Source organism: Pongo pygmaeus, chromosome X (assembly GCF_028885625.2).
Source record: "Pongo pygmaeus isolate AG05252 chromosome X, NHGRI_mPonPyg2-v2.0_pri, whole genome shotgun sequence".
Lineage (NCBI taxonomy): Eukaryota > Metazoa > Chordata > Mammalia > Primates > Hominidae > Pongo > Pongo pygmaeus.
The window spans coordinates 54,698,969-54,712,253 of NC_072396.2; the positions used below are offsets into that span (position 1 = coordinate 54,698,969).

Genomic DNA, 13,285 nt, shown 5'->3' on the forward strand with positions numbered 1-13,285 from the left:
ATAACAGAAGAGGAAAGAACTCTTGCCAACTCATTTCATTAAGTCCGGCATTGCCTTGAAAATAAAACCAGACTAAGGACAGCACAAAAAAATTATAGATCAATATCCCTCATGAAAATAAATGTAAAAATACTCAATGAAATACCAGAAATTCGAATCCAGCAATACAAAAAGGGACTAATATACTACAATCACATCCTGGGAATATAAGGATGGTTGAATATTCAAAAATCAATCTAAAATATTAATGGACTAAAGAAGAAATCCAACATGATCCTATCAATATATGTGGAAAAATGCAATTGCCAAAATACAAACACCCAGGAAACTAGGAATAGAAGATAACTTCCTCAACCTGATAACATGCACAAAAACTACAGCTAATATCCTATTTAATGAAGACTGAATGTTTTCTCTAAAGATCAGGAACAAGATAAGAATATATATTCTTAGCATTTGTATTCATATCATTTGGAAATCCTAGACAGTGCAGTATAGTCAAGAAGAAAAAGGCATACAGATGGGAAAATAAAATAAAACGGTCATTATCCATAGACAATATGATCACCTACACAGATAATCCCAAGAAATCTACCAAAAAACTCCTAGAAGTAATAAGTGAGTTTAGAAGAGTCATAGAATACAAGGGCAACATTCAAAAATCAATCACATTTCTATATATTAGCAATGAACAATTAGAAATTAAAAAAACAAAATATCCATTATAATAGATATCTCAAATATGAAATACTTAAGTATAAATATTTTTTATATGTACAGAAGTTGTATGCTAAAAACTATAAAACTTTTAGCTGATGAAAAAAATCAAAGAAGACCTAAATAAATAGGCAAATAATATTCATGGATTCAAAGGCTCACCAAATTCATCTATATATTTAATGCGATTCCGATAAAAATTGCAGCAGGATTTCTTTTTTGTAGCTGTATAGACAAGATTATTCTAAAATTTATATGAAAAGGGAGGAGGTTCCAAGATGGCCAAATAGGAACAGCTCCAGTCTATAGCTCCCAGTGTGAGCGACACAAAAGACTGGTGATTTTTGCATTTCCAACTGAGGTAGTGGGTTCATCTCACTGGGGCTTGTTGGACAGTGGGTGCAGCCCACGGAGCAGGGTGGGGCATTGCCTCACCTGGGAAGCGCAAGGGGTCGGGGAATTCCCTTTCCTAGCCAAGGGAAGGCCCTGACAGACGGTACCTGGAAAATCGGGACACTCCCACCCTAATACTGCACTTTTCCAACGGTCTTAGCAAATGGCACACCAGGAGATTATATCCCACACCTGGCTCGGAGGGTCCTACGCCCACGGAGCCTTGCCCATGGAGCCTCACTCACTGCTAGCACAGCAGTCTGAGATCGAACTGCAAGGTGGCAGCAAGGCTGGGGGAGGGGCGTCCGCCATTGCTGAGGCTTGAGTAGGTAAACAAAGCCACCCAGAAGCTGGCACTGGGTGGAGCCCACCACAGCTCAAGGAGGCCTGTCTGTCTCTGTAGACTCCACCTCTGGGGGCAGGGCATAGCTGAACAAAAGGCAGCAGAAACTTCTGCAGACTTAAACGTCCCTGTCTGACAGCTTTGAAGAGAGTAGTGGTTCCCCCGGAACAGAGTCTGAGATCTGAGAATGGACATACTGCCTCCTCAAGTGGGTCCCTGAACCCCGACTAGCCTAACTGGGAGACACCTCCCAGTAGGGGCTGACCAACACCTCATACAGCTGGGTGCCCCTCTGAGATGAAGCTTCCAGAGGAAGGATGAGGCAGCAACATTTGCCGTTCTGCAATATTTGCTGTTCTGCAGGCTCCGCTGGTGATACCCAGGTAAACAGGGTCTGGAGTGGACCTCCAGCAAACTCCAACAGAGCTGCAGCTGAGGGTCCTGACAGTTAGAAGGAAAACTAACAAACAGAAAGGACATCCACACCAAAACCCCATCTGTACATCACCATCATCAAAGACCAAAGGTAGATAAAACCACAAAGATGGGGAGAAACCAGAGCAGAAAAGATGAAAATTCTGTGTAGAGGGAAATTTATAGCACTAAATGCCCACAAGAGAAAGCAGGAAAGATCTAAAATTGACAACCTAACATCACAATTAAAAGAACTAGAGAAGCAAGAGCAAACACATTCAAAAGCTAGCAGAAGGCAAGAAATAACTAAGATCAGAGCAGAACTGAAGGAAATAGAGACACAAAAAATCCATAAAAAAAATCAATGAATTCAGGAGCTGGTTTTTTGAAAAGATCAACAAAATTGATAGACTGCTACCAAGACTAATAAAGAAGAAAAGAGAGAAGAATCAAATAGATGCAATAAAAAATGATAAAGGGGATATCACCACTGATCCTACAGAAATGCAAACTACTATCAGAGAATACTATAAACACCTCTACGCAAATAAACTAGAAAATCTAGAAGCAATGGATAAATTCCTAGACACATACACCCTCCCAAGACTAAACCAGGAAGAAATTGAATCCCTGAAGAGACCAATAACAGGCTCTGAAATTGAGGCAATAATTAATAGCCTACCAACCAAAAAAAGGCCAGGACCAGAAGGATTCACAGCCGAATTCTACCAGAGGTAACAAGGAGGAGCTGGTACCATTCCTTGTGAAACTATTCCAATCAACAGAAAAAGAGGGAATCCTCCCTAACTCATTTGATGAGGCCAGCATCATCCTGATACCAAAACCTGGCAGAGACACAACAAAAAAAGAATTTTAGACCAATATCCCTGATGAACATTGATGTAAAAATCCTCAATAAAATACTGGCAAACCGAATCCAGCAGCACATCAAAAAGCTTATCCACCACAATCAAGCTGGCTTCATCCCTGGGATGCAAGGCTGGTTCAACATACGCAAATCAATAAATGCAATCCATCATATAAACAGAACCAAAGACAAAAACCACATGATTATCTCAATAGATGCAGAAAAGGCCTTCAACAAAATTCAATAGCCCTTCATGCTAAAAACTCTCAATAAGCTAGGTATTCATGGGACGTTATCTCAAAATAATAAGAACTATTTATGACAAACCCACAGCCAATATCATACTAAGTGGGCAAAAACTGGAAGCATTCCCTTTGAAAACTGGCACAAGACAGGGATGCCCTCTCTCACCACTCCTATTCAACATAGTATTGGAAGTTCTGGCCAGGGCAATCAGGCAGGAGAAAGAAATAAAGGGTATTCAATTAGGAAAAGAGGGAGTCAAATTGTCCCTGTTTGCAGACGACATGACTGTATATTTAGAAAACCCCATCATCTCAGCCCAAAATCTCCTTAAGCTGATAAGCAACTTCAGCAAAGTCTCAGGATACAAAATCAATGTGCAAAAATCACAAGCATTCCTCTACACCAATAACAGACAAACAGAGAGCCAAATCATGAGTGAACTCCCATTCACAATTGCTTCAAAGAGAATAAAATACCTAGGAATCCAACTTACAAGGGATGTGAAGGACCTCTTCAAGGAGAACTACAAACCACTGCTCAATGAAATAAAAGAGGACACAAACAAATGGAAGAACATTCCATGCTCATGGATAGGAAGAATCAATATTGTGAAAATGGCCATACTGCCCAAGGTAATTTATAGATTCAATGCCATCCCCATCAAGCTATCAATGACTTTCTTCACAGAACTGGAAAAAACTACTTTAAATTTCATATGGAATCAAAAAAGAGCCTGCATTGCCAAGACAATCCTAAGCGAAAAGATCAAAGCTGGAGGCATCATGCTACCTGACTTCAAACTATACTACAAGGCTACAGTAACCAAAACAGCATGGTACTGGTACCAAAACAAAGATATAGATCAATGGAACAGAACAGAGCCCTCAGAATTAATACCACACATCTACAACCATCTGATCTTTGACAAACCTGACAAAACAAGAAATGGGGAAAGATTCCCTATTTAATAAATGGTGCTGGGAAAACTGGCTAGCCATATGGAGAAAGCTGAAACTGGATCCCTTCCTTGCACCTTATACAAAAATTAATTCAAGATGGATTAAACACTTAAATGTTAGACCTAAAACCATAAAAACCCTAGAAGAAAACCTAGGCAATACCATTCAGGACATAGGCATGGGCAAGGACTTCATGACTAAAACACCAAAAGCAATGGCATCAAAAGCCAAAATAGACAAATGGGATCTAATTAAACTAAACAGCTTCTGCACAGCAAAAGAAACTACCATCAGAGTCAACAGGCAACCTACAGAATGGGAGAAAATTTTTACAATCTACCCATCTGACAAAGGGCTAATATCCAGAATCTACAAAGAACTTAAATTTACAAGAAAAAAATCAAACAACCCCATCAAAAAGTGGGTGAAGGATATGAAAAGACACTTCTCAAAAGAAGACATTTATGCAGACAACAGACACATGAAAAAATGCTCATCATCACTGACCATCAGAGAAATGCAAATCAAAACTACAATGAGATACCATCTCACACCAGTTAGAATGACGATCATTAAAAAGTCAGGAAACAACAGATGCTGGAGAGGATGTGGAGAAATAGGAACACTTTTACACTGTTGGTGGGACTGTAAACTACTTCAACTGTTGTGGAAAACAGTGTGGCAACTCCTCAAGGATCTAGAACTAGAAATACCATTTGATCCAGCCATCCCGTTACTGGGTATATACCCAAAGGATTATAAATCATGCTGCCATAAAGACACATGCACACATATGTTTATTGCGGCACTATTCACAATAGCAAAGACTTGGAACCAACCCAAACGTCCATCAATGACAGACTGAATTAAGAAAATGTGGCACATACACACCATGAAATACTATGCAGCCATAAAAAAGGATGAGTTCATGTCCTTTGTAGGGACATGGATGAGGCTGGAAACCATCATTCTCAGCAAACTATCACAAGGACAGAAAACCATACACCACACGTTCTCACTCATAGGGGTGGGAAACGAACAATGAGAACACTTGGACACAAGGTGGGGAACATCACACACCGGGGCCTGTCGTGGGGTGGGGGGGAGGGGGGAGGGATAGCATTAGGAGATATACCTAACGTAAATGACGAGTTAACAGGTGCAGCACACCAACATGGCACATGTATACATATGCAACAAACCTGCACGTTGTGTACATGTACCCTAGAACTTAAAGTATAATAAATAAATAAATAAATAAATAAATAAATAAATAAATAAAATAAAATTAAAAAAATAAAAAATAAAATTTATACTGAAAGACAAAGGAACAAATATAGATAACAGTGAAAAATAATAAAAGTTGGCTGGGTGCAGTGGCTCATGCCTGTAATCCCAGTATTTTGGGAAGCCAAAACAGGAGGATTGCTTGAGCCCAGGAGTTTGAGACCAGCCTGGGTAACATAGCGGGACCTTATCTCTACAAAAAATTTAAAAATTAGCCAGGCATGGTGGCACACACCTGTAGTTCCAGCTACTTGGGAGGCTGAAGCAGCAGGATCACTTGAGCCCAGGAGATTGAATGCAGTGAGCTATGTTTGTGCCACTGTACTCCGGCCTGGGCAACAGAGTGAAACTCTGTCTCTAAATGAATGAATGAATGAAGGAATGTGGTGGAATCACTAACCAATTTTAAGACTTATTATAAAGCTACAGTAATCAAGATAGTGTATTACTGGTAAAAGGATAGACACATAGATCAACTGAACAGAACAGAGTCCAAAAATAGACCCACACAAACATGGCCAATTTATTTTTAACAAAAGTGCAAAGGCAATTCAATGGGGAAAAGATAGTCTTTTCAACAAACTGTGCTGAAACAATTTGACATCTATATGAAAAACACAACCTCTCATACTTTATACAGAAATGAACTAAATATGGATGATTTGTTCTAAAATGTGAAGTGCAGAACTATGTAATTAAAAAAGAAAAGCAGGCCGGGCGTGGTGGCTCATTGCTGTAATCCTAGCACTTTGGGAGGCCGAGGCGGACAGATCACCTGAGGTCAGGAGTTCGAGACCAGCCTGGCCAACAGGGTGAAACCCCGTCTCTACTAAAAATACAAAAGATCAGCCAGGTGTGGGGGCACGTGCCTGTAATCCCAGCTACTCAGGAGGCTGAGGCACGATAATCGCTTGAAGCAAGAACGTGGAGGTTTCAGTGAGCTAAGATAGTGTCACTGCACTCCAGCCTGGGTGACAGAGTGAGACCCCATCTCAAATAAATAAATAAATAAATAAATAAGAAAAACCAAGTAGAAGTGAGGTGACGAAGGGAACGTCATCATTTGGAAAGCCTCACATTAAGACGCACACATTGCGCTGCTGCTACAGCTCTAATACCTGCCACTTTCAGAAGTCAATGTGTGGCAAATGTCGCTACCCTCCCAAGCAGAAAATAAAGTATAACTGGAGTGCTAAGGCTAAAAGACGAAATACCACCGGGATTGGTGTTACTAGGTACCTAAAAATTATATACCATGAATTCAGGCATGGACTCTGTGAAGGAATAACACCTAAACCCAAAGGGGCAGCTGTAGCAGCATCCAGTTCCTTTTAAGAATTTCAATGATTGGTCACGCAATAACTGTTTTGTTGCTTTTTCTTTTTTTGAGATGAAGTTTCACTCTTGTTGCCCAGGCTGGAGTACAATGGTGCAATCTCGGCTCACTGTAGCCTCTGCCTCCCGGTTTCAAGCGATTCTCCTGCCTCAGCCTCCCGAGTAGCTGGGATTACAGGCACACGCCACCATGCCCAGCTAATTTTTTGTATTTTTAGTAGAGATGGGGTTTCACCATGTTGGCCAGGCTGGTCTCGAACTCCTGACCTTAACGTGATCCACCCACCTCGGCCTCCCAAAGTATGGGGATTACAGGTGTGAGCCACCACGTCCGGCCAATGTTCTGGTTTTTAAAAAATATTTTTAAAAAAGAGAACAGAAGAAAATTGTCATGCCTGCAGTTGGGCAAAGAGTTCTTAGACATCACACCAAAAGCATGACCCATAAAAGATAAAAACTAATGAAAAATTTAAAACTTTGCTCTGCAAAAGATGCTGTTAAAAGAAAAGACAACTACAGACTGGGGGAAAATATTTGCAAACCAGATATCTGTCAGAGCACTCATACGCATTATAAAGAACTCTCAAAACACCACAGTAAGTAAATGAACAAACCAATTTTTTAAAAAAAGGAAAAGACTGTTCATGAACAAACCATTTGCCAAAGAGGATATATGAATGAAGTATGCTCAGAACAAAAATGTTGGCCAGGTGCAGTGGCTCACACCTGTAATCCCAGCACTTTGGGAGGCCGAGGTGAGCAGATGGCTTGAGCTCAGGAGTTTGAGACCAGCCTAGGCAACACAGCGAAACCCTGTCTCTACGAAAAGTACAAAAATTAGCCAGGCATGATGGTGTGCGCCTGTAGTCCGAGCTACTTGGGAGGGTGTGGTGGGGAGACTGCTCAAGCCCCGGAGGCGGAGGCTGCAGTGAGCAGAGATCATGCCACTACACACCAGCCTGGGCAATAAAGTGAGACTGTCTCAAAAAGAAAAAAATGTTCATCATTAGTCACTTGGGAAACGTAAATTAAAACTATGACGAGCTACCACTACACACCTATTAGAACACCTATAAAAAACACTGACAATCTGTTGTATAACACGGTGGCTACAGTTAATAACAACGTATTATATTTTTGGAAATTACTAAAAGAGTAGATTTTAAGTGTTCTCACCACAAAAAAATGAAAAGCATTTGAGGTAATATATATATGTTAATTAGCTCGATTTAGCCATTCTACGATGTATACATATTTCAAAACATGTTGTATGCAATAAATATATATAATTTTCATTTGTCAATTAAAAAAATAAATGGAAAAAAACCTGACAATACCAAATGCTGGTAAGGAATGGAATGGCTACTTTGGCAAGGTCTTATAAATTTAAACATACACTTACCACATGACCCTGAAACTCCACTTGTAGGTATTTACACCAGGGAAATAAAAACTTATGTTCATACAAAAACCTGTACACAAATGTTTATAGCAGCTCTATTCATAACACCATAAATCGAAATAAATCTAAATATTCTTTAAGGGGTGAATGGATAAACAAACTGGCATATCCATACAATGACTATTACTCAGCAATAAAAAGGAATGAATTATTGATACAGGTAACACGCAACAACTTAGAAGAATCTCAAAGGTATTATGTTGAATTAAAGAAGCCATTCTCAAAATATCACATACTGGGCTGGGCGCGGTAGCTCACGCCTGTAATCCCAGCACTTTGGGAGGCCAAGACAGGTGCATCACCTGAGGTCAGGAGTTCGAGACCAGCCTGGCCAATATGGTGAAACCCCCTCTCTACTAAAAATATAAAAAATTAGCCAGGCGTGGTGGCGGGCACCTGTAATTCCAGCTACTCTGGAGGCTGAGGCAGGAGAATCTCTTAAGCCAGGGAGGCGGAGGTTGTAGTGAGCCAAGATCACACCATTGCACTCCAGCCTAGGCAACAAGAGCGACGCATTGTCTCAAAAAAAAAAAAAATCACATACTGTATGATTCATGTGATATTCTTTAGAAGATGCAACCATAGTTACAGAAAATGAACTGGTGGTTGCCAGGGGTTAAAGGTAGGTTTGGGTGTTATTACAAAGGGATAGCATGTTTTTTGGGGTAGTACAACTGTTCTGTATTCTTATTGTGATGATGGTCACATAAATCGATACATGTGTTAAAATTCACAAGTCAGCTTGACTGTATGTTAATTTTAAGAATAAGTGAGAAATCCAAATTGAAAACATAAATCAAATTGTTAAAAATATTTTCATAATTTTTAGTTTCATTTTGTAGAATAAAATCCCAGTTGAGCTCTTTTTCCACTATTAACAATGACATTTTCATTCTTGTTTTATGTGGACTCACTTTAAGCAGTCTTTTTTCTTTGCCCATTATCTTCCATTGAGAAAGAACTCCTTTATGTTAAGATACACAGATGCTCCTTGATTTATGACAGGGTTATGTCCTAATAAACCCATCACAAGTTGAAAATATAGGTCAACAATCCATTTAATACACCTAGCCTACTGAACATCACAGCTTAGCCTAGCCCACCTTAAATGTGCTCAGAATACCTTACATTAGCATATAGCTCATCTAACACAGAGCCTATTTTATAATAAAGTATTGAATATCTCATGTAATGAACTGAATACTATACTGAAAGTGAAAAACAGAATGGGTATATGGGTACTCAAAGTACAGTTTCTACTGAAAGCATATTCCTTTTGCACTGTTGGAAAGCAGAAAAATGTTAAGTTGAACCAACGTTAAGTCAGGGACCATGTGTACATTTTTAAAAATTTATTTTCAAATTTCTTTGGGGGAAAGACAAGGTCTTGCTATGTTGCTCAGGCTAGTCTCAAACTCCTAAGCTCAAGTAATCTTCCTGCCTTGGCCTCCCAAAGTGCTGGTATTACAGGTGTGACCTATCATGTGTACACTGAAACAAAAAAAGACTAGAAGGACATATGTCAGAGTGGTAACTATAGCAAGTTGTTTATGGGTAATGAGATTTTATGTAATTTGTTTGCATTTTCTAAATTTTCTAGAATGGGCTTATATTACTTTACTGATTTATTTTTTTTTAAGACGAAGTCTCACTCTGTCACCCAGGTTGGAGTGCAGCAGCGCAATCTCGGCTCACTGCAACCTCCGCCTCCCGGGTTCAATCAATTCTTCTGCCTCACCAAACCCAGCTAATTTTTTGTATTTCTAGTAGAGATGGGATTTCATCATGTTGGCCAGGCTGGTCTTCAACTTCTGACCTCAAGTGATCCACCCACCTTGGCCTCCCAAAGTGCTGGGAGTACAGGCGTGAGCCACTGTGCCCGGACTAGAATGAGCTTATATTACTTTAATCATCAGCAGAAAAAAAGGTAAAGGGCACTTTCAATCCAGGCTGTGTAATGTTTTTTAAAGGAAATTTTGGAGCTCTTGTTTGTAAGCATGGAGAAGACAAGCAGCTAGGAAAACTTAGGTGTCACAGAAAAGATCAGGGACCTGCTGGTGTCGCTGAAGAAGGTTAGAAAATTGAGGACTCTTAGGAAGGTGAATGCTAACTTACCTGAGACTGTTTGAAAACATCCTTCCCAACTACATCCAGGTTTGAGGGATCTTTGATGGAACTGACATACTCAGAAACAGCCTTGATCACCACGTCACAGGGAGGAAGAACCAGCTGATGAGCTCGAACCTAGAAAGGCAAGATAAGCAAGGGACACTGACATCAAAGATGGATCACTAAGAAAAAGGGTGAAGTTGAGGGGAGATATGGAATTCAAATTCGGTAAATCCACAGAGAGACAGTTAAAATGTTTTCTTTAAAAATAGTTTTGCCCCTTCATTCTCAGTACAGAACACTTGGAAAAGATGGAAAAGTATAAAGCAATAAAAACATATCAATCATCCATCTTCCTGCAGAGATAACTACTGTATATGACACTGTCACAATTAATCAGGCTTCCTTTCATGAGACATTTTGGCTTTTTTGCTATTAAATGTAATATTATAATGAGTTGACATTTGGATTCTGATTTGAACTAATCACAAAAGGCCATTTTAAGACAATCAGGAAAATCTGAAAATGGACTAGATATTAAGATGATACCAAGAAATTAGCATTAATTTTGTCAGGAGTAATAATGGCATTATGCTTATGTAAGAAAACGCCCAAGTATTTTAGAGATGTGTACTGAAGAATGTGAAAGGGATTTGCTTTAAAAAACATTAGCAACAACAAAAAAACCCAGAAAGTGTGGCAAAATACTGGTAACTGTTGGATCTGGAAGACATTACAATGGTGATTTACTATATATTATTTTTCCTGTTTTTGTGATGCCTAAACTTTTTTTTTTTTTTTTTTGAGACAGAGTCTCATTCTGTCATCCAGGCTGGAGTGTAGTGGTGCAATCTCGGCTCAATGCAACCTCTGCTTCCCGGGTTGAAGCGATTCTCCTGCCTCAGCCTCCCAAGTAGCTGGGATTATAGGCACGCACCACGACTGGATTTGCTCATAAAATATTCCCACTCTGAGATTATACAAAATTTCCCTCATGGTGTTGTCTATAATTATTATTTGTTTGAGACGGAGTCTTGCTCTGTCGCCCAGGCTGGAGTGCAGTGGTGCAGTAGGGATTGTCTAGAAAACAATTAAGTGCACACATGTGCAGTTCCTGAGTTCAAGTAATTCTCCTGCCTCAGCCTCCCGAGCAGCTGGGATTACAGGCACCTGCCACCATGCCGGGCTAATTTTTGTATTTTTAGTAGAGACAGGGTTTTACCATGTTGGCCAGACTGGTCTTGAACTCCTGACCTCAAGTGATCCGCCTGCCACGGCCTCCCAAAGTGCTGGGATTACAGGCATGAGCCACTGCACCTGGCCCTTAACAAATTTTTAAAGAAAAAGTTTTTAATGCTTTCATAAACTATAGGTATGACGTCTTGCCCACTTTCCAATTATTTAATTACAAGCTTCCTCAAACTGTAATTACTGAGGCAGAGGGTATAAATTTCCTAAAGGCTTCTGAATTTTTATAAATTGTTTTGCCAAAAGGCTTTATTATTCATTCCTTAAATATTTACTGCCTACTATGTGCCAGGCACTGTCCTAGGCACCAGGCAAACAGCAGTGAACAAGACAGACAAAAATCTCTGCCCTCATGGGAGCTTAAATTCTAGTGTAGATGTGTTGGGACAGGGTGAGGGAAGTTAAACTAAATAAGTAAAATGTATAGTGTAGGCTGGGTGCGGTGGCCCATGCCAGTAGTCCCGGCACTCTGGGAGGCAGAGGCTGGCAGATCACCTGAGGTCAGAAGTTCGAGACCAGCCTGGCCAACATGGTGAAACCCCGTCTCTACTAAAAATACAAAAATTAACCGGGCTTGTACTAGATGTAGAGTACTAGATGTAGATAAGTGCTGTGGAGAGAAGAGTAGAGAAGAAGCTAGGGAATGCAAATATGTATGTGCTAATTGTTTTCTAAACAATCCCTACCGCAGAAGTGTGTGCATATAATTTTTTATAGGGTGATCAGGAAAAGCCTCACTGAGAATGAAATTTTAGAAAACCTTCAGGATTGAAGAAATAGCTATGAGGGGAAAAGTATTCCAAGTAGAGAGAATGATAAGTGCAAAGGTTCTAAGAGCAAAAGAAAGAAAGAAATCAGATATGAGAGGGGGCCACAGTAAAGGGCTTTGTAGGTCATGGTAAGGATTGGGAGAGTGACATGAAGAGCCACTGGATAATTTTTTTTTTTTTTGAGACGGAGTCTTGCTCTGCCGCCCAGGAGGAAGTACAGTGGCACGATCTCGACTCACTGCAACCTCTGCCTCCTGGGTTCAAACAATTCTCCTGCCTCAGCCTCCCGAGTAGCTAAGGTTACAAGCACGCAACACCACGCCCAGCTATTTTTTTTTTTTTTTTGAGACAGAGTCTCACTGTCGCTCAGGCTGGAGGGCAGTAGCATGATCTTGGCTTACTGCAACCTCCACCTCCCGGGTTCAAGAGATTCTCCTGCCTCAGCCTCCTGAGTAGCTGGGATTATAGGTGCGCACCACCACGCCCAGCTAATTTTTGTATTTTTAGTAGAGATGAGGTTTCACCATGTTGGTCAGGCTGGTCTCAAACTCCTGACTTCGTGATCTGCCCGCCTTGGCCTCCCAAAGTGCTGGGATTACAGGCGTGAGCCACCATGCCCAGCCTTTTAAAAAATTTTTAGTAGAGATGGGGTTTCACCATGTTGGCCAGGCTGGTCTCGAACTCCTGACCTCAAGTGATCCACCCGCCTCAGCCTCCCAAAGTGCTGAGATTACAGGTGTTAGCCACAGTGCCCGGCCAAGGATTTTGAATGAAGAAGTGACAGGATCTCCGTTGTTTTTTTTTTTTTAAAAGGGTTGCTCTCCTGTCATATTGAGAATAAAATGGAGGTAAGGGGAAGAGTGTAAGTAGAAGACCAATAGTTAGTAAGCTATTATAATAATAGGCAAGAAATAATGGTGGCTTGGCCAGGGTAGCAGCAGTGCAAATGGTAAGAAGTAGGTATATTTTGAAGGGAGAGCTGATGGTATTTGCTGACAAATGAGATGTGGGGTATGGGAGAGAGAGGGGAAGTCAGGATGACCCCCAAGGATTTTAGCCTGAGAAAACGGAAGGATGGGCTGAGTGCAGTGGCTCACATCTGTAATCCAGCACTTTGGGAGGCCAAGGTGGGTG

At 40.6% G+C, this 13,285-nt stretch overlaps 2 protein-coding genes across 5 annotated transcripts in view; one reads left to right on the forward strand and one right to left on the reverse strand.

Moving 5' to 3' along the window:
- FAM120C (family with sequence similarity 120 member C) overlaps positions 1 to 13,285 on the reverse strand; it is a 107,395-nt gene that overhangs the window by 64,893 nt on the left and 29,217 nt on the right. For all 4 annotated transcript variants that reach the window (XM_054472153.2, XM_054472155.2, XM_063660741.1 and 1 more), the window contains exon 4: positions 10,140 to 10,268. In XM_054472153.2, the coding sequence (XP_054328128.1) occupies positions 10,140 to 10,268 (129 nt within the window). The remainder of the gene's footprint in view (positions 1 to 10,139; positions 10,269 to 13,285) is intronic.
- LOC129025400 (large ribosomal subunit protein eL37-like) lies at positions 561 to 6,562 on the forward strand. The gene is made up of 2 exons (XM_054473220.1): positions 561 to 618; positions 6,249 to 6,562. Exons 1-2 carry the CDS (start codon positions 561 to 563, stop codon positions 6,560 to 6,562), a joined length of 372 nt encoding a protein of 123 aa, XP_054329195.1.

Coding starts and splice junctions, on each gene's coding strand:
- LOC129025400 (XM_054473220.1), top strand. CDS start 561: ATGATCACCTACACAGATAATCCCAAGAAATCTACCAAAAAACTCCTA. Junction 619..6,248: donor AAAACTCCTAGAAGTAATAA/GTGAGTTTAGAA, acceptor TAAATAAATAAG/AAAAACCAAGTAGAAGTGAG.